This window comes from Clinocottus analis, unplaced genomic scaffold (genome assembly GCF_023055335.1).
Source record: "Clinocottus analis isolate CAN_PGR_092001 unplaced genomic scaffold, fCliAna1.0.p SCAF_17, whole genome shotgun sequence".
Lineage (NCBI taxonomy): Eukaryota > Metazoa > Chordata > Actinopteri > Perciformes > Cottidae > Clinocottus > Clinocottus analis.
Window position 1 is genome coordinate 9,275,424 of NW_027175898.1, and position 26,198 is coordinate 9,301,621.

Sequence of the window (26,198 nt, forward strand, 5' to 3'; positions counted from 1 at the left end):
CTTTTCAGCCTTGTAATTAACAAGGAGTTTTTCAACTCACTGACTCTTATTAAAAGACATGTGCCCTGATGAAATATCCCTGACAAAGTCACACTGCACACCGGGGATGTTGTGGAAGCTGACCCTTGTGCGTACACTCAAAGACAAGAATATCATGCCTTTTGGCGATATTGAAGGTTGAATTAAACGTTTGTGAAAATATTAATGACGCTTGCTTCATGTTTGAGGTTGTTTGTCGAAGGATGCTGTGCCTGGAGGTCATATCGGACCTGCAGTGTCTTCGCATGGATGGTAATAACGTGGAATCGGGGGAATCCAGCAGTCCAATCTTTCTTAGACGAGCTGTTAAGTAAACCTTTCACGTCCAGTCTGTGTGCAGAGTGTGATCACTGTAAGGCCATGGATGCTTTGTTGACATCAGGGGTATGTGTATGTGGAGCACACTGTGTGCTCTCCCTTCCCCCTCTGCGTGCGCGTGCGTGTGCGAGTCTGGCAGCGTAACATCTGTGCGTACGCGGTCGTGATTGTTGTGAAGATGGCGGAGGGGGAGACAGAGAAGGAATATGACACACGGAAAGCTCTCGAGGAGCTCCGAGAGCGGTTCCAGGGTCTGACCACAGCGTTGAAAGAGAGCTCGCAGTCTTCGTTGGAAGCTTCTCTGCATTTCTGCCAGGAGTTTTGCCAGGTTAGCCCGTTCTCCTGCTGCTCATCCCGGGCAGCCTGCAGCCCCTCTGGCTTCCTGGCCGAGGATGCGCGTCTACGTTTGCTACAACAATGTAGCTAAGGCGCTAGCTGCCTGGCTAGCTTCCTGGCATTTCGAGATGGGGGAAAAAAACTCCTGCGTGATTTTCCGCCATTATTTCCAGGATGTTTGTCGGTGGCATGAACTTATTTGCAAAGTCTCACTATCCACGCGGCGCCGAGTCACACCAACGTGTTCGCGCCGTGCACGCATTACTCGTATTTTCCAGGCCAGATAGCTAATGGCAGATGAATGTTGCTAGCTGGTATGCAGGGTCCCCCTGTCCTGTGCAGTGGTCATGCTGTGCAAAAAAAAAAAAAATGGGTTGCTACGTTAGCGAGATTTTCCGAACCGATTGCATTGATATGCACTGAATTATACGTCTGTGTTCCCCGTTGAAAATATTATTCAAACTTTATAACGCTGCATCTCCTCGCTGGTTTAGATTTCCGCTTGGTGTGAAAAAGGGGGTTACTTTGGGAAAGCTGTTTTATTGTACGGAAAGATCAATGCTTTTTTTCCAAGGTGCTAGCCCAGGCCTTTTGCACTAATTAATCCAGCTAACTACACCAGCGGGATGTTTATTACAGCCGTATAGCCGGCTCCAGCGAAAGATGCGGGGTTGATGTCAATGTTATAGCAGCCGATCCGCCTGCAGCTGACTAAGACAGTGATTTAAAAGGGAAAGTGTGGCAGTGGTCACTGACTCCATTACACATCCTCCTCATTAATTTGCCCTGGCCACGAAAATATCATGCGAGGTCTCCATTTAGCTGCTATCCCACTGATACAGCGAGGATGGCTCTCATTGCACCAAATTAGTTTGGGTTTATTGGTTTGGTTCCTATATCGCTTTAACCGGCGGTGAGGAATTCATTCAACTTAAACGGTATTTGAGCAAAAGGGGACGAGCCTCCGGCTGCAAGTGGTAGTTTGGATGAGTTCAAGCCATGATGGAGATTTATCTCGCAAGAGTCTGACTGTAGGAAGGAAGGATGGGACATTAATTGGCGTCTGTGAATATGTGTGTGTGGAAGAAATGGAGGGAGTTTTCATTGATGAAGGTGAGGCGTTACTTGAGCTGGGTTATAAGGGAGAAAGGGGGAGGATACAAAAGTTTGCAAAGCCACGCATGACTTTGGTGCTTTGTTGTCTTAGGTGTCTACATCTTGGCTGTATTATGTAATCCGAATGTAATAGCAGCATTTTTTCATCCTTGATAGTTTGTGAGGGTATGACTTTTTTTTCTCTTCGTCTGTAAGTTAGTTGTGGCTTTTTGAAATTAAAGCAAAATCATGAAGTTCAAAATGTGTTTTTTACATTGAATCTAACATGCAATCACATCTTTGTATTTAGTCCCAGAACAGAAGAATTAGTATATTTTTTTCTGTTTGATTTTTATACTGTCATAATTATGAAGCATACATCTTGCCCTTAGTACCAAGGCCAAAGTTGTCTTGTCTCTTATTGATGAAGGAGTATACCTAAGCATTAGTTCTCTATATGTAATTACACAACTGCTGTTAGAAAGTATAAACATGGACAAAAACGGAAGGGAATATAAGAAATACAGGCTTGAAAGCCATATTTGGTATATGTTCTTATACTATTAGCATTTCTAGCTATGTTTTTTTGCATTCTTAAGTTTATTGTAATTCTGTGTGGCAGGCGGACCGAGCAAAATAAGTTTTTCATTGTACGGAGTAACTCTGTTATCTGTGTATATGACAATACAAATATCTTCAAATAATATTTTCATTATTGATTTGTTTAATGCATAATTTATTATTTACTAAATGTAAGACAATAGTAAATAGTTTCTTTAAATTGTTTTATTTGTGCAAGGTAATCTAAATATTTCTTTTCCTCCCAACAGTTGCCCAAAAAAAATCAAATATAATTTGAAATTAATTGATGAAACAGATAAAAGTAGCAATCCTCACATTTAAAAAGGTAGCCACAGAGGGTGTTCTGCATGTTTTGCCTAATGCTTGATGAAGGACTAATTGTTTAACAGTCAAAAAATATGTTAGCGATATAAAATACACATTGTTATCCAAATATGTTTTTACCCTGATATAATATACTAGGATGCCTTATAAAAAGCAATCACTCTGTCGGTGGCTTTTTTGTAATTATAGTATTTTTCCGTTTTCCAGGTCCTTGTGGAAAATGCTGGCCGTTGGAAAACTGATGAGGATCCACTGCCTTTACTGGAGGTCTACACTGTGGCCATCCTCAGCTTTGCTAAGGCTGCTTCCTGTCTCTCCTCCGAATGTGAAAACGTGCCACTCCTACTTGAAAAGTTAGCACTGTGAGTCTGAACTCTGACATGGGCGTCACCACGATCCCGTATTATAATGTTATGCTTCCTAGCTTCCATTTTCCTTATTAATTTGATATGTGTTACACGCTATTGACACATAATGCTCAAATTGTATGTATCTTAAATCATCTGCATTAAGTCTTTCTTGTAGTATCTTAAAGTTGATGTGGCAAAGAATGCGTTACTGGTTTTGGTTGTGCACATGACATTACACCTAACATTTGCTCTGCTGTTCCACTGGTGTAGTTTTGTCTTTGGCTGGCTCCTCAATAGTGAATACTAGAAAGACACTGATCTTCCACAAAAAGATGCACAATATTTGACAATTACAATAAAATATAACACACCCAAATGCCAAAGTAAGTTTATATATGAAAAGTTTTGAAATTCTATTCAAACAGTATCCGAGAACTAGACCGATTTTCACACAATGTTCTCTCAAAGCAAAGTCCTTGAGGCTGTAATTTAAATAGAAATGTAGGCTAGCTCTTTGAAAGCTTTGACATATTTTGGATGAGCAAAAGACGCTTTGCACATGGAGATGCACACTCAAACATAAAGGCAACAATTAATAATGTCGAGGTTACTTTTTTTTTGGTAATTTATTGATCACAATTACTGATCTGATCACTCTGAGCTGTTTTTCATTACTGCCATATGAAAAACCACAGGGACTATTTCATAACACCTACACCCATATTGATCCATGCAACTAAAGTGTTTCACTGCTGTTGTTTTACACCTGTTTGTCATCTTTATAATATTTCCAAAATGCCAAATTGACTTCACAGCCCAACACGAGTGATTCTTGTACATCTCCCCTTAATTTGTGGGGTGTGTGTGTGCACAGCCTTGACCTAAATGTGGCTTTACCAAATGACTGTTGGCTTCACAGGAGCTGTGCGGAGCTGCTGCTCTTAATGCCCCAGCATATCCCTGGTGCCTTATGGGAGGAGTTTCAGTCCTCCATGAAGGTCAGTATTTCCAGGGACTTTTTCTGAGGCTTATCTTTGCAGTGATAAGCAATGAAAGTTGTTTAGTTATTATAATGCATTTGGTTTAGCTCATCATTGAAAAGTAGTAAACACATGTGATCGCAATGTGTGGATCTGTGAGAATCTCTTTACACAAACGACATTTCATGGAATGCTCTGTTCGCTGCTGCTTTTCAAGAAATGTAAACTGTTGAATTGTGACACATTCACCACAGTAACATGTCTAACGTCATTATGATTCACTGAAGCGTTAGTAATTTAGTCACAACATCTTTATTTATCTTCTGTTGCAGTTGGCACACGGCCTCTTACAAGAAAGTGGGAGCACGCAGCTTTGCGTGCTCTCAGTTATGGCGCAACAGGATGGCGTCTGGTCTAACAACACACTAAGCAGCATCCTGTCCAATCAAATCCCTCAAACTGAGCAAGGTCAGTTCTTATTGCATTTGAGGATGCTCCGCGCTGACTTGCACCGCTGTCGTTACATGAAATTATAATTGTTAAATGTGTGTATTGTACTTGTAAGCGGTTTCTTACTTTTTGTCTCTGTCTTTTTAAACTTTTTGTTTCATAGTTCATGAGTATCTTGAGTTGGAAGGTGCCACGCTTCTGAACATGAGGATAAAGCATCTAATCAAAATGGAGAGTGTTGATAAAGCTGCTGTGCTCGCAAAGATGTGCTCAGAGTATCCGGGATATGAAGGAAAAGGAAACTTCAAGCAAACCTACTTGCTTTGCATCTGCATGACAAAAAGTCAGGAGCAGCTGATGGAAGAGGCAAGAAACGACACAGTGTGACACAGTTACTTGTACACACAAAGTCATTACCTTCACATCTTATTTTTTTCTCTTTATTCTGAACAGATTGCATCAATAGACTGTAAAGATGCTCTTGAAATGATCTGCAACTTGGAGTCGGAGGGCGAGGAGAAAGGAGCTCTTTGCTTATGTTCTGCCTTTCTCAAGCGACAGCTACTTCAAGGGGATGTTTATTGTGCCTGGTGAGTGTTCCTGTTTTTTCAAAGTAGTAGTCTTGGATCACTTACTGATCCAACCTAAAGCAATATCTCACAACCATATGCACAAAGATACCCTCACTGTTGAGCATGTTGCTGAGACAGAATTTGGTTCATGTCTCTTAATCGCTTAATACTTGAGGAAAGATAGGCCAACTGTGAATGAATGACTCACACTCTTTAATCTCTTTAATACAGCAACAGTTGAAAGTAAATTATGCAGTACACTTTTAGAATTGTGGTAAATCTATGTTGTTGTTTTTTCATTTTAAATAGAGTAATCAGACAAATAATTGAAAGATGTATCAGTAATGAAAACCCTCGTTAGTTGTTTATAACAGTTGTGTTTGTGATGTTTTGCAGGGAGCTCACACTGTTCTGGAGTAAGCTACTTATGCGTTTAGAGTCGTCATCTGATGCGTTTCTTGGACACGGCAAAGCGATGGCTCTTCTCTGTAGAAGCGTCTGTCATATTCTGTTCCTAATCAAAGTAATCCAAAACGAGGTAAGAGAAATAGTCTACACATTTGTAGCTGATAGGAACCATCAGACTTAATCTTTCACGGCAAGTTCTGTTAAAGGGCCTGAAAAATAAAACCCTTTGCATTTATGTTTCTTTTTAATTCCGTAGGTCGGAGAGGTGGGGCTTCCGGTGTGCGTAGAAATGTGCATCCAAGCTCTGAAAATGACATCCAGCGACCATAAAGATAGCAAGTCCACCATGTGCAAGACTATTTCCTGCCTCTTGCCAACTGATCTCGAGGTTAAGCGTGCATGCCAGTTGACAGAGTTCCTCCTCCAGCCTACCGTTGACTCGTATTATGCTGTGGAGTCACTGTACAACGAACCCGACCAAAAGCCTGAGGAGGACGAGAGTCTACCCGTGCCCAATTCATTACGTTGCGAGTTATTGCTGGCCTTCAAGACACAGTGGCCTTTTGATCCAGAGTTCTGGGACTGGAAAACACTGAAACGCAACTGCTTGGCACTGATGGGAGAGGAGGCAGCTATTGTGTCATCTATTGACACACTCAATGACACAGATGACCAGGAGGTGGAAAGTGCCCTTGGCAAACTCCCCGAATACAGAGACTTGGAGGATTTTCTGCTAACCACTACAAACGAACTCAATGAAATCACGGATGAAAGAGAAAAAAACAGAGAAGCTAAAAAACTTCGGGAGCAGGGTTTTGTGTCTGCCCGGTTCAGAAATTGGCGAGCCTACATGCAGTATTGTGTTTTGTGTGACAAGGAGTTCTTAGGTCACAGAATTGTTCGCCATGCGCAGAAGCACTTCAAAGACGGAGTGTATCTTTGTCCCATTTGTGCTGACAGTTTTGAAACTAGGGAGATTTTAGAGCCACATGTAGCATCACATGTAAAGCAATCTTGCAAAGAGAGACTAGCTGCAATGAAAGCTGCTCGGAAGGTAAGCAAGCCACCCCAGTCCCCTAAAAGTCCATCAAACATGTCAAAAGTTGCTCCTGTTAAAATTGAATCTCATATTGGTGACCAATTGGTGTCTCCTGTTAAGATTGAACAAACTACATCTGACACACATATAAGTCAAGACTGTTTCTGTCCCGTCAAAAACTGTTCTAAGGCTTTCAAGTTTTTCCGCAACCTCATGGCTCACGTCAGATCTCACAAGGACGACGAAGAGGCCATGAGGTTTTTAGAGATACAAAAACAGAAAGTGGTGTGCCAGTATTGCAGACGGCAATTTGTAAATGTCAGACATCTTAATGATCATTTGCAGATGCACTGTGGCAGCAAACCATACATCTGCATTCAGTTGGATTGTAAGGCCAACTTTAACTCCAATTCTGAGCTTCTAATGCATAGAAAAACACATCCTGAATTTAAGGCACAGTGCATGTTCCCTAACTGCGGCCAAGTTTTCAGCGAGGCATACCTGTTGTATGATCACGAGGCTCAGCATTACCTTACATACACCTGCCAAACAGAAAACTGTGGCAAAATATTCTACTCACAGTCTCAATTCCTGTCTCACCAAGAGATTCACAGTACAAACAATGCAGTCAACAGTTTTCCCAGCCCAAATCAAAACACTCCTGATACTGCAAAAGTAGAACCACCACCCGAGGGCACCCAGGGCAATGAAAACAGCTGCTCTGCAGTTGTCTACATCGAAAGGATGAATACAAGCGAATACATGGTGGAGGCATCAAGTTCAAACTCCTCACCAGGCAGATTACCTGATCCTGCTAAAGAACCTATTCCTGTGAGAGTTAAACACTCGATTGAAAGCATGCTGAATTCTGTGGCAAACGCTGAAATGACAGAGCCAGAGAAATGCTACACTCCGTTAACCAACTCCACTCCAGCACCTTCTGATGTGAAACCCACACCGGAGGCTCCTTGTGCACATGTGGCTGAGCATGGTGAGTCCCCTCTAGTAAATCCTGTACAAAGTGCAACAAACCCTGTGGCAAGTCAACATGGAGAGGGGCTTGATAATGTACAAGGCAATGAACACACAAAAGCAATTCCACAAATAATTTCTCCAAGTCAAATCAAGACAGAAATTCCTTCTTCACTGCAAGGATATCCTTCCAGCTTGCCTGCTGTAGCTGCTGGCAATGACGAGAACCTGCATTGCTGCCCATACAACGACTGTACAAGGGCATACAGTACAAACAAAAGTCTGTCCAGGCACGTGAAGAAGCAACACCCTGAAATATTTGAAGATTGGAAATTGGCAAAGAAATATAACAAAGTAGCCAAAATTACAGCAAAAAAAGCACCATGTGGGCCCACTTCCCCTATTCAGTCTCAGAACCAGGGTAACAGGCCGTCAACTCAGCCAGGAATACTATGCAACAAACCTGGGATGCAGCAAATGGATTACTCAATGGGATCTTCAACCTCACCTGCCCACTGTTATCCTGGTTCAATGGAGCCTGTGCCTATCACGCCAATGGTGAACCCCACACTGTACCCATCATGGGGAAACCCAAATAATTCCTCCGAAATGATGCAGTCAGACACGTCACAGTCATGGTCTTCACCTCAAATGAATAACTGCTATCCAGATGCCTTCAACATGAACGAGTACCCCCCTCGGAGCTATCCTCAATGGCAGGCAGACTCTTGTCAAACCACAGCATCACTCCCGTCTGATAGAGATCATTCAATGGCAGCTATACATGGGCCTTCTGTGTCACAAGCTCCTTCCGTTTCAAGTTTGATGTCTCAGTATGTGTCCAGTTCTCTGATGCTTGACAATGGAGCGCAAATTCATAACGGAGGGAATCAGTATGGATTAATGCATCCAGAGGGCAGTGGAGACAGCGAGGATGTGGGGAGAAGCAGTGCAAGTATGACGAGCCAGTTGGATAATGGAAACAGTATCTCAACATTTGATAGCCTCCCTGAAGGAAGTTACCAGACTCCATATGCCCAGAGTGAAAACTCTTGTCTCACTCAAGACTCGTCAGTTGATATTCCCATGAAATGTTTGAGCCCAGAGGCCCAAGTAGCATTAAAAGCTACACATGACATCATCAAAACAGAGAATGTGGCCACTCCATGTTATGAACAGATGGACAACTCTGTGGATGGCATGCTCAGTCCAAACAGTGTCATTCACACAGATTTCCCTTACGATGAGGACTGCCCCAGTGCTGACTGTGAGGCTACCACCGCAGATGAGAAGGTCTGCGATTCTGACATTCAGAAAGGAAAACGCGGCAGGTTGAGCAAGAGAACCAAATGGCCAGCCATCATTAAGGACGGCAAAGTCATCTGCAGAAGATGCTTCAGAGAGTTCACAAGCACCAAGTCTCTCGGGGGTCACTTGTCTAAACGATCCCAGTGCAGACCTGTAGAGGAAATTGACCTAACCGCTGATCTGCCATCATCTTTCCTTGATTTTCTCAATGACCCCGCTGTCCCTGATAACGGAGCAATATTCAACATGCCAAATGGGGATTTCTCACAGGAATCTTGTAGCCTGACCACTTTGACTTCACCCATGGTGTTGAAACAGGAGCCCCAAAGTACAAATATAATGGACTGTTCAAACTCCGTATGCGTTTCCCCTGAAAACCAGCAACAGAAAGCCGGAGAGTTGGCTAATCCGGCCCTTCCTGTGCATCATCAAGAGGATCACTTGATGGAAATTTCACATGCCTTTCAAAGGCTGGATTTGATTGAGGCTGCACAAGTGAAGATGCGTAGTGCTCTGTTGTTGGAGCAAAATGTCAGTCATTGTGATACAGCCCGTGTCATTGAAAAAAGTAAGATACCAAGTAAAAGTGACGACAAGCTCCATGAAAAGATCCCCAAACCTTTTAAATGTGACCAGGATGAGTGTGAGTACTCATTCATGACAAAGGAGGCGTTATTCAAACACTTAACTAAAATGCACGATTACACTCATGAAATGATAGAAGATCTGAAAAAAACCCCATCCAAACTCTCTCCATATCCTTGCCAGATTTGTCCCAAAACCTTCACGAGAACGACAGGTTTGAGGATTCACTATGAAAAAGTCCACCGATTATCAAAGGCAGACATACAGAAGCTAAAGATCAGTGCTCGAAACAGGCGTGCATTTAGACTGAACAAAGATGACGTGTTTATTAGCCGTGTGACCACTGATGCTAATTCCGGTCACACAACACAGTCTTCAGTTGTATTACCCGTCATCAAACAAGAACCACTTGACTTTGCAATTGCACCTCAAACAGACAATGAGAACAATCCACAAGCTCCTCACATGACTTCACCTGGAGATGCCGTTAAAGAGGGCTTCATGCCTGAAGTATCAACTGTTGCACAACTACCACCACCTCAAAACTATATGACTGAGAGGTCGTTTTGTGAAGTAGAACCATCAGGTCACGAAAGAGCCCCAGAGCAACCTAAAGTGGCTGTTGTAGACAAGAGTCCGGATGTGAAGCAGAAATCCTGTGGACAAGAGAAACTCAGTCCGCTCGGCAAAACAAAGAAGCAGCACGGACGATCAGATGCATCCTTTAGCAAAGTGGAGACAATGTCCAGCCCTTCCACTGCATCTGCTTCATCCTCCCCAGAGAAAGCCAGCAGCTCCAAAAACACACCGACGAAGGATGAAGCCCAGAGGAAAGAGAAAGCTCTGAAAAGGTTGAGCCTCAAAATGTGTGAAACAGACGCTTACAGTCCATATAGACCATATCGCTGTGTTCATGAAGGATGCACTGCTGCATTCACCATCCAGCAAAATTTGATTCTACATTACAGGGCTATGCATCAGGCATCGCTGCCCACGAGCAAAGCTGAACCCGACACTGAGATGACAAGTGTTGAGAATGGAGGGGAGAGCCATCAGAGCATAGACAACGAAGATGAAGTCAGGTGTCAGGTAAAAAACTGCTCGAGGGTGTTCATGGGAATCACAAGGTTAGTGCAGCACTACCTCTTACTCCACAAGTTCAGTCGTGACAAAGCTACCGCCATGATGGCCAGCATGACCATCGGGATATTCAACTGTGACCGGCCAGAGTGCGCTCTCCCCTTCAACTCTGTGGAAAAGTACATTGAGCACATTAAGAATTACCACAAGGAAATCGCTATCTCTGAGAGCGGCTCAGTTGATCAAACTTTCAAGTGTGAGTTTGAGACATGCGACCGGGTTTACACTACAAAATCAAACCTCTTACGTCACCTAATAAAAAAGCATGAATATGTTTATGATCCCAAAACAAGTGATGGAAGAAGGACTAAATCAATGGGGCTCTTCCTGGGGGGTAATGGGAAAGAGAATGTTGAAAACAAATTCAAAATGAAGAAGAAAAACACTAAAAAGAAGGATGGGAAGTCCATTGAACACTGGACTAGTTTTGGAAAGCCTACGTTAAAATCACATGATGAGGCATCAGCCATGTGCACCAAGAAGTCTGCACTGCAGTACCCATGCATGATAATAGGCTGCGATACAGTGGAGCGGGCTGAAAGAAGTATTTTTAAACATTACACAACCCATGGTCTCACAGAGAGATACATTGAAGACCACAGGAGCCAGTTCATTTTCTGCAAAAAGTACTCACGCTCCAGATTCAAAGATTCAAGCAAATCTGAGGGCGCATCTAGCTCATCTTCTGAAGAGACGGAGCCCGATGACGCCGAAAAGGCCGGTGAGCAGAAATCAGATGAGCTCGAGGATCGAATAGGCCAAGATGACAGCAAGCTGTCCAACGATGACAGTGCAGAATCGCATGCTTCCACTGGGACAGAAGGAGGAACCAAAAGAGGCCGTCCCAAAAAGCCTGCTCATCCTACACCTGCTTGTCCGGAGAGGATGCAGACCCTTAGGACTCGTTCGACTGTTAACAGTTCAAGAGAGAACTCAAATCCTGGTACCCCTACAGCCCAAGAACAACGTGACGACGGGGTTTTGCCAGGGTCTTTCAAGCCTTTGGGACTTGAGGACTCTTTCCTTAAGTTCTTGGAGACCTCAGAGTCAACCCACTCTTCCAAACGCAAATTAAATGACAAATCTAGTGCTGAACTGCCGTCCAAAAGACAACAAACTCACAAACAGAAATCTGCAATGAAAAGTAAAATAACAGGCTGTGAAAATCTAGTAGACTTCAGAAATCCACTTAATCTCAAATCAGTGAGCAATGTCAAGATTGTTGTCGATAAAACATTTTCAGAAGGTGCTGATCTTTTGCTAAAACAGCTTCAAGATATGAAGCCCATAGTCATAATAAAAAAGTGGCTTTACAGCGGATCATAGCGATGTTTTGTTTTCAACTCGATCTCACTCAGGATTTGAGAAGTTATGCTGCAGAATGGTTTGTTAAAGCAGATTTCCAACTGGTTAACAGTAATGGTCGCAGTTAAAGATTAAATGGCCTATTTTGTACTTAATGAAAACATGTCTTGGATGATTTTAAGTATGTATGTTAGTTATAATAACCAGGTAATCTATAGGGCATAGATTTTAGAAACATGTTTGTATTTATGCTTAGTACTGAAGATGTTTTTTTTTTCTTTTGCTAAATGGAGACTTTTAAAGAAAAACTATGTTTTTATATATCCCTATGGGATTTCAAGTTATGTTTGTATTTATTTCATCCTTTTTCAACACTAGTAGACCTATCTGTAATATTTACATGTCTTCCACAAAGTGTTTAATAAAATGTTACTGTTTCTTTTTGTAAAATATTGCCTGCAGACCTTTTTTGTGTTGCAGTTTATATATATATACAAATTTCCTGGGTTTAATGCACAGTTTTTTGTATATGGAAAATAGAAAAATAATGCCTAGCATGTCATAATAAGCTTGATCATTGTTGAATTTTAGACAAAACATTAGAGCAAGATCATTTAAAATAATCTTCTTGTCTGCTGAGTTTCCTAACACAAATTACACATTTACTGGACTTAAATTTGCATACAAATAAATGCCTTTTTTTTCTACCATTTCGTTTTTTTTATTTTGTCATTTGCATAGAACCACCAGAAATGTATAAAATGACATTATTTTACTAGAGCATTCAGAACTATTGAAAACACTACAAATCAAAGTAAAAACATGATTTCTTACAGAAAAACAAGCATATAGTGATGGACACCCAACAGTATACAATATGCATGATGCTAACTAAAGATAGTTAATATTAGTAAGGACAAAATAAAGCCCTGTCAAGGTCCCTGTTTTTATGAGATGAATAAAACCATGCAAAATAAACTGCATCCTGATATGTTTCAAATGAAATACTATTCCTTATAGTACGGCTATTGTGTATATAATTACGTTATTAGTAGTGTAAAGGAGAATACTTGTTACATGCTTGTCATCTCTAAATATGAATATTAAACACTGCAACAGGACACGTTTGCAGGCAGAGGCCTCAACAGGGAAACCAGGGATTCGCTAAAAGGGTCAGGGGTGTTCAAGAGCAGCACTGTTTAACGAGAACCCACCGCGATTAAAACTAAGGTGGAAATAATATAAGTAAACCAAAAGGATGCAGAAAACTTTAGAGTGACATTAGTCATTTAAATGTATTCATGAAAGCGTTAATCATGCTGGATAACTTAAAACTTGACCAAGCACGTGAAAACAAGCACGTGACCGTGTATGAGCTGAACGCAACGCTTTCCGTAAACGTCACATTGGCGGGAGGTAGTCGCGAGTTTGTTTGCAGCTCATGCAGATTTCCATTACACGTATTTCTCTTCTATCCGGACGGCAGCGCTGTCCAACAAATCCAGATGTCTACTTCATCTGTGTCGAAGGTAACGTACTATTCTGACGTCTTGTTACAGATAACGTGGAGCTTCAGAAACCTCAGGAAACTCTCTGTGCAGTCGTGACACAACATGGCCAATATCACAGTCTAGTGTCTCTGTTTAATTTCACGGCTAACTGTCTCTTTCTGTAACTTACGGCCGATATTTCAGGGCTGCTTTGTGTTCAAGCCGAGTGCGAAGAAGAAGAAGACGACCACGCTCCGTTTGGGTGCGTTGTGTTCATGTTTCAAGTGAAAGCATCCTGACTTGAGAGGTCATGACGTCACACTCACGTATGTTTTGAACTTTTCTCTACAGAGGATCACTTCATCCAGGGCTGTGAAGGTGCTGAGAACAGGGAGCTACGATTCAAACTGTGTCATGATCTGTGGGACAAAATTAAAACTGACACAGAGGTAAGAACACGTATTCAACATTGTGGTCATTCAATGTACAATTAAATGTTAATGAGTGTAACAATAGAAGTGGATTCATTCAGAAAATATCTTTTCTCAAATATACTTTTACATACATTATGAGCATGACACTGACTGTTTTGGAGACACTCACTGAGTGTCTCCAAAACAACCAGATGTGAGACACACAACCCCAGCGGGCGCTTTTCACTGCAGCCAGTTTGTCATGTCATTTGTAGGTTAAACACAGGTGTATATCTTAACTTTAATTAAGGCCCTGTTGCATTTTGGGGGCCAGGGACCTGGTATTGTGCATGCTGGCTCATTGAAATGACACACTCGATAGAATAGGAGCATAATTAATTTGATCTGTTGCACCTGTGTTCACCTTGCTATGTATGACATGACATTAAACATGTCTGAACAAAACTCAACAGTATATTCTTTTGAACAAAACCATCTAAAGGCTTTCCACGTGATTTTGAGTGTGGAAAGCCTTAAAATGTCTGAGTCTCCTAAACAATTTAGGAGTTTGAATTCGGTAGAGAAAATAAGACTTTCAAGTTGAAAGTCTTATTTGAAAGTTTCAACAAATACATATGTACATTTTCTGCTGTATGTAAGGCGTTACAGGATGAACTCAACAGGAACATCTTGGACAGCCTGCTGGACTTCACGAGGAAGTGCTCTTCCACTCGCCAACACAGTGACTGGGCTTCACAGATGAGGGCCAGTGAGATTCCCACAGCGGCTCTTGTGCTCGGTATGTTTTAAAAGGCAGTTGCATGTGATATTTGTTTGACTATCCAGACAACCAATTTAATAAAAACATCGATGTTGTGAGGGGTTAATACTAATCATACATTGAATTATACATTTTGTCTGCCATCTTCTTTTTGATATCGTCTGTAGGTGTGAATGTCCCGGACCATGACATGACTTTCCAGAGTCTGTCTGACCTGCTCCAGCAGTCTGTCACTCCCTATGTGGCCTCTGTACAGGCCAAAGAGTGCGGAGGTAAAGGACCCAAAAGATCACTAGGTCTTCCATTTTGAAGAAATGTATCCATAAATAGTGATGGTAGCAGCTTAATATTTATTTTTGTCATGCACAATCATTTCAGTTTATGTTGTTTGCGTTATCATTTCAGCATTGAAGCACTTGATGAAGAGGGTCCTGGAGAGGTTAATGGACACTGTTGTGACTGTGGATGATGAGGAAGAGGAGGATGCTGAGCAGACCAGTGCTCAGCTCAACAAAAGTGTGCACTGCTCCCTCAGTACACTCAGTGCTTGGTACAATGCAAAAACAAAGGTGTGGCAGTGCAGCATAACTAGTGTACATAATTTGCAACTGGGGTCACAAAAAGAGTTTGATCACCTGACCTCACATTTTTATTTCAGAAATCCAACACTGGAACTCCTGGAAAAAAGCGTAGTTCTCCTGTCGGAGATGATCCGCAGCCCCTTGTGATTATTTTCAAAGATTTGGAGGCTTTCAACCCAAGAGTTCTTCAGGACTTCATCCTGATCTGCAGGTAACTAGAAACTTTGAGCTCATCAACTTCACTGTTGTGTTGCAATTCTGTTCCCCCCTTTTTTTTTTTTAAATTGATTTTTACGGAATCTCAACAACATATTCAGCAAACTTTGAAATGACTCTACATTAGTTTCCACCTTCACCTACACTGGAACTAAAGTGAAACAAGGTGAGGGATGAAGTTTTCATCCCTCACCTTGTTTAGAACGTTGTGTCTTTAATGGATCAAGGTTTGATTCCACTTTGTAACTTAAAATGTAAAAACATTATTTCCGTAAACATGTTCTCCATTCCACAGCCGGTACATTGAGCGTCTTCCGCTGATGTTCATCTTCGGTATCGCCACATCACCCAGCACCATCCAACACATGCTGCCCCACTCCGTGTCCTCCCTGCTGTGTATAGAGCTCTTCCAGTCTCTCTCCTGTACACAGCACCTGGCCACAGTCATAGACAAGGTAGTTTTTCATTCTCACAGACGGTATAGAATAAATACATTCAGTAAACATGGTGTAAAGTAAAATCATGTCTTCCATCCAATTGTGTACTATTATAGTGTTAAAATCTGTCGTATTTGAGGTAATCATGCAGGAACTGCATTGTAAAATACGGCATATTATTATGATCCACTGCACAAAAAAAGATTTTTCCCATTATTTCTTTACTCCATCATCGTGTTTCCTTTTTCAATGAAATACCCGGAAGTTCATTTTATTTTATTTTGGTCTTGTCTATATTTCCAGTTGATCCTCACGCCTCAGTTCCCTTTTAAGCTCAACGGTAAAGTGATGCAGGTGCTGATCAGCATCTTCCTCTACCACGATTTCTCAGTGAGAAACTTCATCAAGGGCATTCAGGTACAGAGAAGCTTGTTGAACGCGTCCTCCAATATAATATGCGTCTTATCATTGTATCCTCTGTTTTCACCGGTTGTCTGTCTGTAAAAGTAATTCAGATCTGCACGTGCTAAACAAACTTTCTGCTCTGTCGTGGTGCAGCTGGCCCTGCTGGAGCACTTTCACTCTCAGCCTCTCAGTGTCCTGTGCTGTAAAAAGAAAACGGCTCTGCTGAATGTGATGCAGCTTGGTGACCAAGACTTGGAGAGGATCAGGCAGCTGCAATCGTTCAAGAGGTACACACATACGCACAACAGTCGCAATTTTGGTTTTCACATGTGCATTGACTCCAAGTGGACTCGTGATTATACCACTTAGTTTGGAGGCAAGCAGTGAAAGCACATGTAACTAAGCTTTTCTTGTGGGTTGGTAGCTTGTTGTTTGGTTATCTTTTCAAAGGTAAAACTAAGCCTTTAAATCAAGTCCAACCTGTGTTTCCTCAGGTATGTAGAGAAGCAGGAACCTCAGGAACAAGTCCATCTGTTAACGGATGGCGCTCATTTAAAGGTACATTCTTTGGTTTATTGCTGCACCTGACACATTTGGCCGTTAATGAGTGCACATACCTCAGCAGAATCTAATGCTTAAAGTTTTTCTTTTTTCTTTTTTAAAGGAGGTGTGTCAGAAGCTGATAAAGGTCCTTCGCAAATATCACAAGAACTATTATCCGGTCCTGAGATGTCTCCATACTCTGACCTCGCCACTACCTCGATATCCTCTCGGAAAACAGGCAAGAAATGACTGCTTTGTAAGTGTACAGAACAAAAGTTTGAAACAGATAATCACAGGACTATCTGTGTGTTGCAGATCAGAGAGCTTCATTTAATTTGTCTGGAAAAGAACATATGGGAGAATGAGGACTACCAGTCTGCCATGAAGCTTCTGAAGTAAGTCTGGATATTTAATCTGTAGGACTAACAAATGGAAGATAATAATTCTTCGCTGTAGGCCCTTTTTAAACTGTGCCCACTGTTTGGAGATTCAGTACTCCTAAAGTCTTACAGTTGTGAGGTGTTATTGTAATCACAACTTATTTGGAGTAATGTACAGTTGTACTTAGCCAACTTAATTTTACATTTTACTACTAGATAATAAGGTAGTTAAGGCTATTTAGATAGGTGTTGCTCCTGTTGATGGCCAAATGGCCATTAATAAATAGTATTACAGAACTGTACCTTTTTTTTTTTTTTGGCTTTTATTGAGAACAAACCAGCCATTAGTCCGTAAACAACCCAGTCCGAAGTTGGCCCTTTGGGGTGCCACAAGGCCACACATTTGTAAACCTCCTGTACTTTTGCCTCCAGGATGCTGGCTAAAGAGCAGCTGATTGCTCTGCTACTGAGGTGTGGGGAGATCCTGCAGGCTGCCAAGTCAAAGAAGATAAAGTTGGCTCTTGTCCAGCTGGAAGACATGCTCGCCAAATTTAAGCAGTTGGACAGTAAGTTGTAAATATTAAGCGGGGCACCCACATGCCGCTGTTCTGTTCAGAGATTCCTCCACTCCTTCATTTTGCATTCACCCTGGGACAATTTCTGTTCTCAAATAATTATTACTTTGGTGAATGAATTAGCAACACGCCATTAAATTATTTTCCCGTGTTCCTAATAGCAGTAGCTGCTGAACCTCCCCCCATTGTGGAAGACTGCATCACTTTTCCGGTGAAAAATCTGCAAAAGAAAACAGATCTGTTCCAGCTGCAGAAGGTTTGTTTGGTTTTATAAGGAATATTTTCTTCACGACTTTTCTGTGAACAGATTTTCCACCTTGTTATTGTTTTTGATTCATAAATTGACTGACTAGTAATTCTCATGTATTCTAGACGTTGCTGGAGATGAACGAGTCTCGTAGATCCAAGAAACTGAGTCCGTTTGAGGCTCTGCGAAATGAAGCGCTTGAGTTTATCGACAGCTTAGTGAAGTGAGACATATTACCTTATTTCTCTGCTGAAAGTGTAACAATCATTAATTACATAACTGTGATAGTAATTCATCATCGCTTCCTCCCACCCAGGAGTCACCTGTCTCCGCCAGAGTCTCAGACGCTGAATGAAGTTTACTACTACTCTTCCTCTGCCACTGTGAGACGCCACCTTAATGCAACACCTCGCACCTCCATCCAGGCTGCACTCAACAGTCCCTACTATTATCTTCAGGTACCCGTGCCTCTTCATCTTATCAAGTGTGTGGCTATCTTAACACGAGCAAATAGAAGTACTCATCGGAGCCTCTTCCAGAATGATCGCCTAAAGACCGAGGATGGGATTGTCTCTAATGCTGCTCCTGATATCTGCATCGTGTTCAAACTCCATCTGGAGTGCGGCAGGCTGATAAACCTCTTTGACTGGCTGGAGGTTAGTTTGTGTACAGAATATAATTTTTGTCTAATAGGGTGATTTAAAATACACCAACCAACATCTTTAATGACATCAAGAGATGAACAAACTTTGATGGTTGAAAGTTTGGTTTTCATTCTCATGAGGTGTATAGATCTCAAGGTTCAATGTTTCACATTATTGATCTCAAAAGTATTGGCCCAGAATGACCAGACACTGACATGAAAGAAACCTGTTTCTTTGTTTTCAGGCCTATTCCACTGTGGTTTCTGCTGCCGAGGGTAATGAGCCGGGTTCTGCCAACTTTGGAAAAGTGGATGACGTCAAACAGTATCCTTCATCTACAAACACGTTATTACTTATTGTTGTGTAGAATTTGACAAAACATTGTAATTGTTTGCGCTAGGGATATTACACAATGAGAACTGAGCACTTGTTCCTTAGCATGTTCTCCAGCGCCCGTTTCATCAGAGCTGTGTCTGAGCTCGAATTTCTGGGCTTCATTAAGTCCACAAAACAGAAGACTGACCACGTGGCTCGACTCACATGGGGAGGTTGCTGACCAAGAGATCAGACTCCTTTCATTTAAGCTTTTGAACATGGATGTATCCCTTAATAAAAATATGAGAGTAGTGACTGATAATCATGGTGCCATGTTTATTTTTACTCATAGCTGTGTATTAAGCAAAACATCTATGATATAGTACAGAGATCATTTCAGTTTCCACAAGATGTTTATAGTAGTACCAGCAGTGAGTCTTGAAAAGGCTGAGCAAACTTTCCTATACTGAAGGCACAGCTCAAATACAGATGCATAGTATAAGTTACTTGACAAATTGTTGGTGAAATTGAACTAATATTCTTACAAAAAAGACAAGATCAGTTAACCAAAACAGCAGTACCATAATGTCTTAACATGCATCAAAACAATTCAACTCTTAAGATTTATTTTTATTTTTTCCAATAAGTACATTGGTTTCAAAGTGATACCAGCAAAACAAGTCAAAATAAATAAAACACTGGTAGGGAGAACAAAAAAAAATCACTTTATGCTCAATTTAAAAAGCAATGAACAGAGGACAACCTGCAAACACATTCGCTCTGTTCTGCTGTTTCCTCCCCTTCCTCTCAGATTGACCAGCAAACCTTAAGTAAAACTCTTGCACTGCTTTATCATATTTACATGTAACAAACAGAAAACAAGTGACAAAGCCTGGAATGCTGGGAATCATTACAAAAGTGAGATAACTGTAGATACACGTACAGCAGGAGGAACATAGGCCACTGGTAGAGATAGGGTCCATTAATTTACATAAGGAAGCACCTAGTTGCTAACAACAGAGTGGTAACAACTGACAACAGCTTCATATAAACCTTTGCCCAAAGACAGAAATATGGCACAGTAAGAAAAGTTTCATTTAAACTAGCTAAACTGAATCTCTTACAATGATGAGCTTTTTTTTCTTCTTTCTTGAGATCTCACATGATAGCTTGCAGCAAGAGAAGGACGTCTTGCAAAAGATTTCTGGGCCACACTCAGGAAACATCTGTTGAGGAGGGAGATGAAACAAAATCCAAAAACCAGACGTGTTACTTTAAACTACAAAAGGCAGAGCTCAAATCAAGATCAAAGACTATCTGAAAGTATTGCTAGAGACGGGAATGTGGAAATGATGAAATTAAATAACTCACAACTTGCAGGTTGCTCCCCGAACCGTCGCATCAACTGATCATGTGTGAACTTCACAAAAGTGTCATATTGTTCTGAAATGTATATGAAAATGATAATTACTATTATGCAGCGATGCATGAAAACGTGCGTACATTATTGGAATTAGTCATAATTTCCGTATTGGGGGTTAAACATTGACTGGTCGGGAATCAATTCAATTCTCGCTTTGGGAAAACAAAAACACACTTGCATGTTATGTCACAATTTTGAGGATTTGTTTACTTCATAAGGTAATGTCACAACTTTAGTTTGTTTTAAACAGCTGGTCAGTAAAGTACCATCGGCAATTACAATTTTAGTTTAAATTTAGTTAAATACCCTGATTCTTAATAAGTGTATGACCGATGAAAATGAAATGGACCAGCAATTTTGCTTGCCAACTACTCCCAGCAACGGCAAACATTTGCTCGTTCCGGCTTTGAGTGTGAAAATGTGAAATGTTTCAGTCTTACACTGATTGTCGTTCTGAGTCACAACAGCTTGCTCAATGTGCACCAACCTGCCAGTTTTGAAGTCATGGTCTCCTCGTACTCCTCCCGCACCTTCTCTTCCTTTTCTTTCAGCAGGCGTTCACAGATCATTCCAACTTGTCTGAGGGTGAATAATGGCTGTTCTTTTCTAGTAGGAGAAACGCCTCCAGTGGATGTCCCTGTACAAATAAAACAAAAACGTAAGAATCATGGCATGTATTGTATTTCAATTTGCCCAAGTACATGTCACAGTGACTCTGGAGCAGCCTTCTGTGTAGGCAGTGCGTTACTCAACTAACCTGGCATGCTGGACACATTCATAGTAGACGACTGGGATGGGGACCCTGGAGAATAGCAGCACTCTGACTGTTGGTAGCCGGCATCTAGATGCTTCCTCTTCTGAATGCGTTTGTACTCCTGCTTGATGCTGTTGAGGATTTGTTCTAGTGGGACAAAAGAAAGTACAAAAGACAGAGATCAGTGAGGATAAAAACCGCTGACATGTTAGGATACGACAACTAAACTTTAGTAAGCTTATCTGTCCTGGCTGGTCAACAAGCAGGCCAACATTACCTGCACTAAGCCTCGACGACGACTCCCCAAATGGCGAGGGCTCCATGCTAAGATACTTCCTAGGGGATGAGGACGAGGACGACTGGGCCACCGGGATACATCTTCGTCTTTTAGGGGACGTAGGACTCATCAGAGGATCGAAATCCATGCTCCTCTTGAGAGTGGCTCCACACGCCATGACTTCAGAGTTTTAAAAGGGGAGATGTGGGTGCAAAACAACGAAACAGAACATTAATGAAGCGATCACATCTGTTAGTTCAGATAACTGTTCACCATACCTATTCTCGTTACAGTGCGACTTGTTCTGCTAACACCAGATTCCTTCTCCGAGCAGTACACGCTAACCACACTGGGGCTTTTTAAATATTTGCTAGCAAGCTAAAGCTAGCTGCGCTTGCTAGCAAATAATCAAAAAGAAAACAAAGCTAACGTTAGCTTTGGCCGCCGCTGGTGGAGCAGAGCGCCCCGGTGTTTTTTTAATAAAACCGTTTATTACCTTTAATGTGGAAGGTAGTCCGTCAAAACTGCAGTCAACAACTCGTGTTGTTCTAAAAGTTGCTTCCCAAAAGTTGAGGTGACGATCCGCCGGCTGCGGGCCAACTGTCTGCTGTTACACGGGGGAGCTAGCCGACGCAACTTAGCTGCTTGTTTTTGATATGGAGCTGTCGGCTTCTCTCGCTCGTAGCGTCACGTGCGAAATGCGTCACAATGCATTCTGGGTAATGTAGTGTCACTTATTAACATGAAATGAAAGGTGAACGTCGTCCTCATTACAGCCCACTTGACGCAGTCTCCATACATCATGCAAAATACACGTGTTTGGTTTCATTTCGTTATATTTTAGCTTTGTTATGCTGAAACCCCATTCATCCGTATGATCAGTACATGGGAAATAATACAAACAATGGATGGATGTGTATCATTTTACTCCACAGGAGGGCAGTGTTACATAAAACAAATATAATTCTTTCCACATTATGACCATGGCCTGTGAGAAGAAAAAAACGATAGTCAATGCTTCGTGAATCAATAGTGATTGGCCGCACCTGTACTTATTCCTGCACTTTATATTTGTCCTACTGTAACTGGTGCCCATGTTCATACTGTATATATCTTAGTGTGTTCATATCTAGCCCTTAGCCTGCTGAATATTTGATATATTACCACTATAGATGTGTACATTACTCTCTGCACTTTACCGCTTATTGCACTTCTGGTTGATGCTAAACCACATATCGCTGTCTACTTGTACGCTAATTTAATCAATAAAATTTAATCTAATTGAATCAAACCAAATCAATCTAGCCGAAAAGATTTGGCCTACAACTATGAACACATATCCTCATAATATTAGCTGCAGGTGAGGATGTGACGATTTTGCTGATAATTTATTGTTTTATTGAAAAGAGGCACCTGATATGTTGATACAATTATAATAAAAATAGACAAATTTTGTATATTTATTGAACTCATGTCTCTGCTTATACACACTGTTATGAGACACAATGGCACAATGGATGCTTCACAGAAATACCAAAGTGTAGCTCCTCACAAAATGCTGTAACTGTTTCACAAGCAAGTATATTACATTCTCAAATCACGACAGACTAGTTTTGATTTGATCAAAAAGCTCTTCTTATTTAAAAGTATGACTCACCATTTTGCTTTTCAACGTAATAGTAAAAAAATGCAATAAATAAAACAGAATAACAATGAAATGCTCAATGTCAAAATAGCATGGTCTTCATCAATAGCTGATTTCAAATCACTAATGAGATGCTAATTGTACTTACAAAGCAATGTGCTGTCATTCAAAACTGACATTTTGCATTAAGGTAGACACAGTTTCATCTTGTATTAATGCCACTATGATGTAATGTTCAAAAAGAAAGAACAAAATGGACGCCATATTTGTCTACCCTAAATCTGTAACGTAATGCATATTCAAACAGCAAAGGTGACAGAGCAGAGTGTTGCGAGTGTAACAGTTGATGCAGAAAAAAATGGTTCTTGTGAATACCACTATATTGTTTACTGACATTTTTTTTATCCAATTGGCATCATCACCATCCGACTTGTGTAACGTAAAAAAACATTTGTCAACAACAGAGTAAAGAGATAATGCACATGTTTTTAGATTATCATTGCACCCCACCAAACAACTATAATAATATATTACAGATTTAAGCTTGAAAGCAACAGAATCTTGATATCCAGTTCTGTAATCTAAGTCATTTTTTGGCACATTTCACAGTTACAGAGCAGTGCACGATGGATTGGGGCTATTCTACAATAACTTCACAGTTGTTTCAGAGCGAGGCAGCTTCTCTTTTAGACCGGCTCTGCAGTAGAAGTCATTCCAGAAACGGTAACTTGGGCTACTTTTACTCGAGGCTTTCCACAGCCGGCTCCATCTTTCCCTGCCCCGCCTGCTGTGCCTCTCACACTCCTGCTGTTCCAGTCACTCTCAGCGCTGTTGTCCAGAGGCTGCGTCGCTCCCTGGCACACATGGCAGATGTTGAGGAAGGCCCTGCGCAGGTCCTTGCTCCTCATGGCGTAGATCACAGGGTTCACGGTGGAGTTGAGCAGAGTGAGCATGCTGCAAAAAGCAAACACCGTCTTGATGAAGTCATTCACCTTCCCAAAGAGGTCATACACCATGATTGCTAGAAGTGGGCCCCAGCAGATGATAAGGGCCACCAGGATCAGAACCAGGGTTTTAGCCAAGCGCAGGTCCATCCGGGCCTGCTCGGGCCTCACCGTCTGCACTTTAGTCCCCTCTGCAGTGTAGACAATCACACTCCTTTGGGAGCTACGGCTCAGCATACGGACAGCATGGTGGTGGGATTTCCAGAGGATGAACATGTAGGCGTAAATGATGAAGAGGACCAATATAGTTGTCATCCCGATCCAGAACATCAGGTACTTCTGGTCGATTAGAGGGAAAATGTCGGAGCAGACAGAGTTGAGACGCTTGCAGTTCCACCCCAGCAGCGGCAGCAGAGAGAAGACGATAGAGATGGCCCACATCACACTGAAGGCAATGACTGCTTTCGTCTTTGTGACTATGCGTTTGTACGACATTGGCCTGTGGATGGAGATGAAGCGGTCGATCGCAGTGAGAAACAGACTGCCTACAGAGGCAGTGAAGGAGGCAATGACCCCGGCCAGCTTGAAGAGGAAAATATTGGGGCTGTCCTTCCTGTGGAGGACATGGAAATCCAGGAAGCTGTAGACAAAAATGATGCTGCCGATCAGATCAGCCACAGCCAGGCTGCCTATGAAGTGGTAGGATGGCCGAGATCGAAGCGTCTGGGAGTGCAGGATCACGCACAGCACCATGAGGTTCTCCAGCACTGTAAATGTTCCCAGGGTGAGCGCCAAGATGGCGACTGCAAGCTGCTGACTGGGAGTCAGAATCATAAAACACTCCATGTTGTCCACAAAGTCTTCCCCACACTGTGTCACCCCTCCACTTCCCATAGAGGTGCTATTGTTTAAGAGAAAGTCTGATACATTGGTGGGGAAAATGGGAGGGAGGCCGCTATAAATGACCTCTTTATTTACAGGGACGAGTCCGGGGAAGGAGTTACTAACTGAGACCGAGTGAGGCTTCTCAAAGTGGAATCGGTTCTTGATTAGAGTCGAGTCAATGGAGGTGTCGTCATAGCCGGCGTCGTTGGAGCCGAGATACTGGACACCTGTTGTTAATGCACTCATCGTGGTGCCTGCTATCCGGTGCAAAGCCAGCTTCATGGTTAGTTTGTGGCTGTAGAGATGCTCAGTGGAGAGGAGTGTGGTGTAACAGCATTAGATCCGTGCAAAAGGACATCTATGAAGAAAAAAATTGATTTATTTATATAAGTAATACAATACTTTTACGTAAAAATCACTTAATACATTTTATAACATTTAATTTATAAATTAATATTAAAATATTTGAATGTAACAGCAGTGGTTATTATACTCGGAAATATATTAGTTGCTGGGAGATATTGGGAGAATATGCCTATCAGCCAGCTGACTCCAGAACAGATGCATCCCAGACAATAGTGGGAAACTGAACAGTTGATGACAAACCTGTGCAGCCTCGGGGGAAATCATGCATTAAGTATGTACAGACAGGCTTTCTTATTAATTAAACCAGGTCAATCAGAATTGAGCTGTTCTCTTTATAATTGCTGGATTAATTAGGCATCAAGGGAGAAACAAGATAAAGACTACATATATCTCCAATGATCCTTTTACATTTTGATGCCAGTAATTATGATATCAATTATCAACAGTTAAGTTTGCATGAGTAAGACTTGAAAAAGGGCAGAGACAGTGATGGCTAACAATTGCACACTGTTTAATGATATGTAATGCCAAACCAGTTTGGAACAAAGCTTTGCGAATATATTTGCCAATAATGCAACAATTTCACGTTAAGAACCTCAAAAGAAATTAAAATAGAAACGATAAATTTGCGCAAAAAAACCTACCTTGATTTCGAAAGAAAAAACATATTTCCACGATCCATGATGAAAAGAAGAATTAATTAAACTGGGAGTGAACCAGTCTGTTGTCTTCACTCTCTTCACAAACAGTTGCAGCAACTCCACAAATAACCGGAAGCCAGAGTGAGAAATTACGATTGTTGTTGTTTTTCTGATTTGCCGGGGGAATTATCGTTTGCTGACAATGCCAAATACAGTAAAGTCGGGCAGGCAGCGGGTGGAGAGAGTGCGTGTGTTTGTGGAAGCGGGCGATGTTCAGGCTCCTTTTTGTGCGCCTGCTGGTCACGTGGTCTGAGGTGTTTGAGCGCAGTCGAAAGTGCATCCCTGAGCATCATCCACACCTATTTATACAAGAGCTGACCAGCTGCTGCAGGCGAGACAAGGAAACCAGCGCATTTGTTTCACAGTTCACTGT

The 26,198-nt window shown here is 41.8% G+C and overlaps 4 protein-coding genes across 5 annotated transcripts; 2 read left to right on the top strand and 2 right to left on the bottom strand.

The window, feature by feature from the left end:
* Positions 1–502: 502 nt before the first annotated feature.
* Positions 503–12,465, top strand: znf292a (zinc finger protein 292a). The gene is made up of 8 exons (XM_068580403.1): positions 503–685; positions 2,902–3,056; positions 3,964–4,042; positions 4,357–4,492; positions 4,638–4,840; positions 4,928–5,064; positions 5,443–5,584; positions 5,711–12,465. Exons 1-8 carry the CDS (start codon positions 536–538, stop codon positions 11,822–11,824), a joined length of 7,116 nt encoding a protein of 2,371 aa, XP_068436504.1. The 5' UTR covers positions 503–535; the 3' UTR covers positions 11,825–12,465.
* A 760-nt stretch (positions 12,466–13,225) lies between these two features.
* Positions 13,226–19,152, top strand: orc3 (origin recognition complex, subunit 3). 2 transcript variants are annotated; one of them, XM_068580569.1, is made up of 20 exons: positions 13,226–13,332; positions 13,498–13,555; positions 13,645–13,742; positions 14,367–14,505; positions 14,655–14,759; positions 14,893–15,056; positions 15,146–15,279; positions 15,580–15,739; positions 16,025–16,138; positions 16,280–16,413; positions 16,621–16,684; positions 16,791–16,907; positions 16,985–17,064; positions 17,482–17,615; positions 17,786–17,880; positions 17,997–18,094; positions 18,188–18,329; positions 18,411–18,527; positions 18,760–18,839; positions 18,966–19,152. In XM_068580569.1, the coding sequence occupies exons 1-20, from the start codon at positions 13,309–13,311 to the stop codon at positions 19,069–19,071; spliced, it is 2,163 nt and encodes a 720-aa protein (XP_068436670.1). In that variant the 5' UTR covers positions 13,226–13,308; the 3' UTR covers positions 19,072–19,152. The 2 variants fall into 2 exon arrangements, with proteins under 2 accessions (XP_068436670.1, XP_068436671.1); XM_068580570.1 differs by having other exon boundaries at positions 17,792–17,880.
* Positions 19,143–21,924, bottom strand: LOC137787832 (akirin-2-like). The gene is made up of 6 exons (XM_068580571.1): positions 21,781–21,924; positions 21,285–21,464; positions 21,011–21,154; positions 20,741–20,890; positions 20,202–20,273; positions 19,143–20,056 (listed from the first exon to the last, which is right to left on the bottom strand). The coding sequence occupies exons 2-6, from the start codon at positions 21,460–21,462 to the stop codon at positions 20,046–20,048; spliced, it is 555 nt and encodes a 184-aa protein (XP_068436672.1). The 5' UTR covers positions 21,463–21,464; positions 21,781–21,924; the 3' UTR covers positions 19,143–20,045.
* Positions 21,925–22,710: 786 nt separating this feature from the next.
* LOC137787926 (cannabinoid receptor type 1B-like) lies at positions 22,711–25,985 on the bottom strand. The gene is made up of 2 exons (XM_068580699.1): positions 25,769–25,985; positions 22,711–25,116 (listed from the first exon to the last, which is right to left on the bottom strand). The coding sequence occupies exon 2, from the start codon at positions 25,038–25,040 to the stop codon at positions 23,616–23,618; it is 1,425 nt and encodes a 474-aa protein (XP_068436800.1). The 5' UTR covers positions 25,041–25,116; positions 25,769–25,985; the 3' UTR covers positions 22,711–23,615.
* Positions 25,986–26,198: the final 213 nt, after the last annotated feature.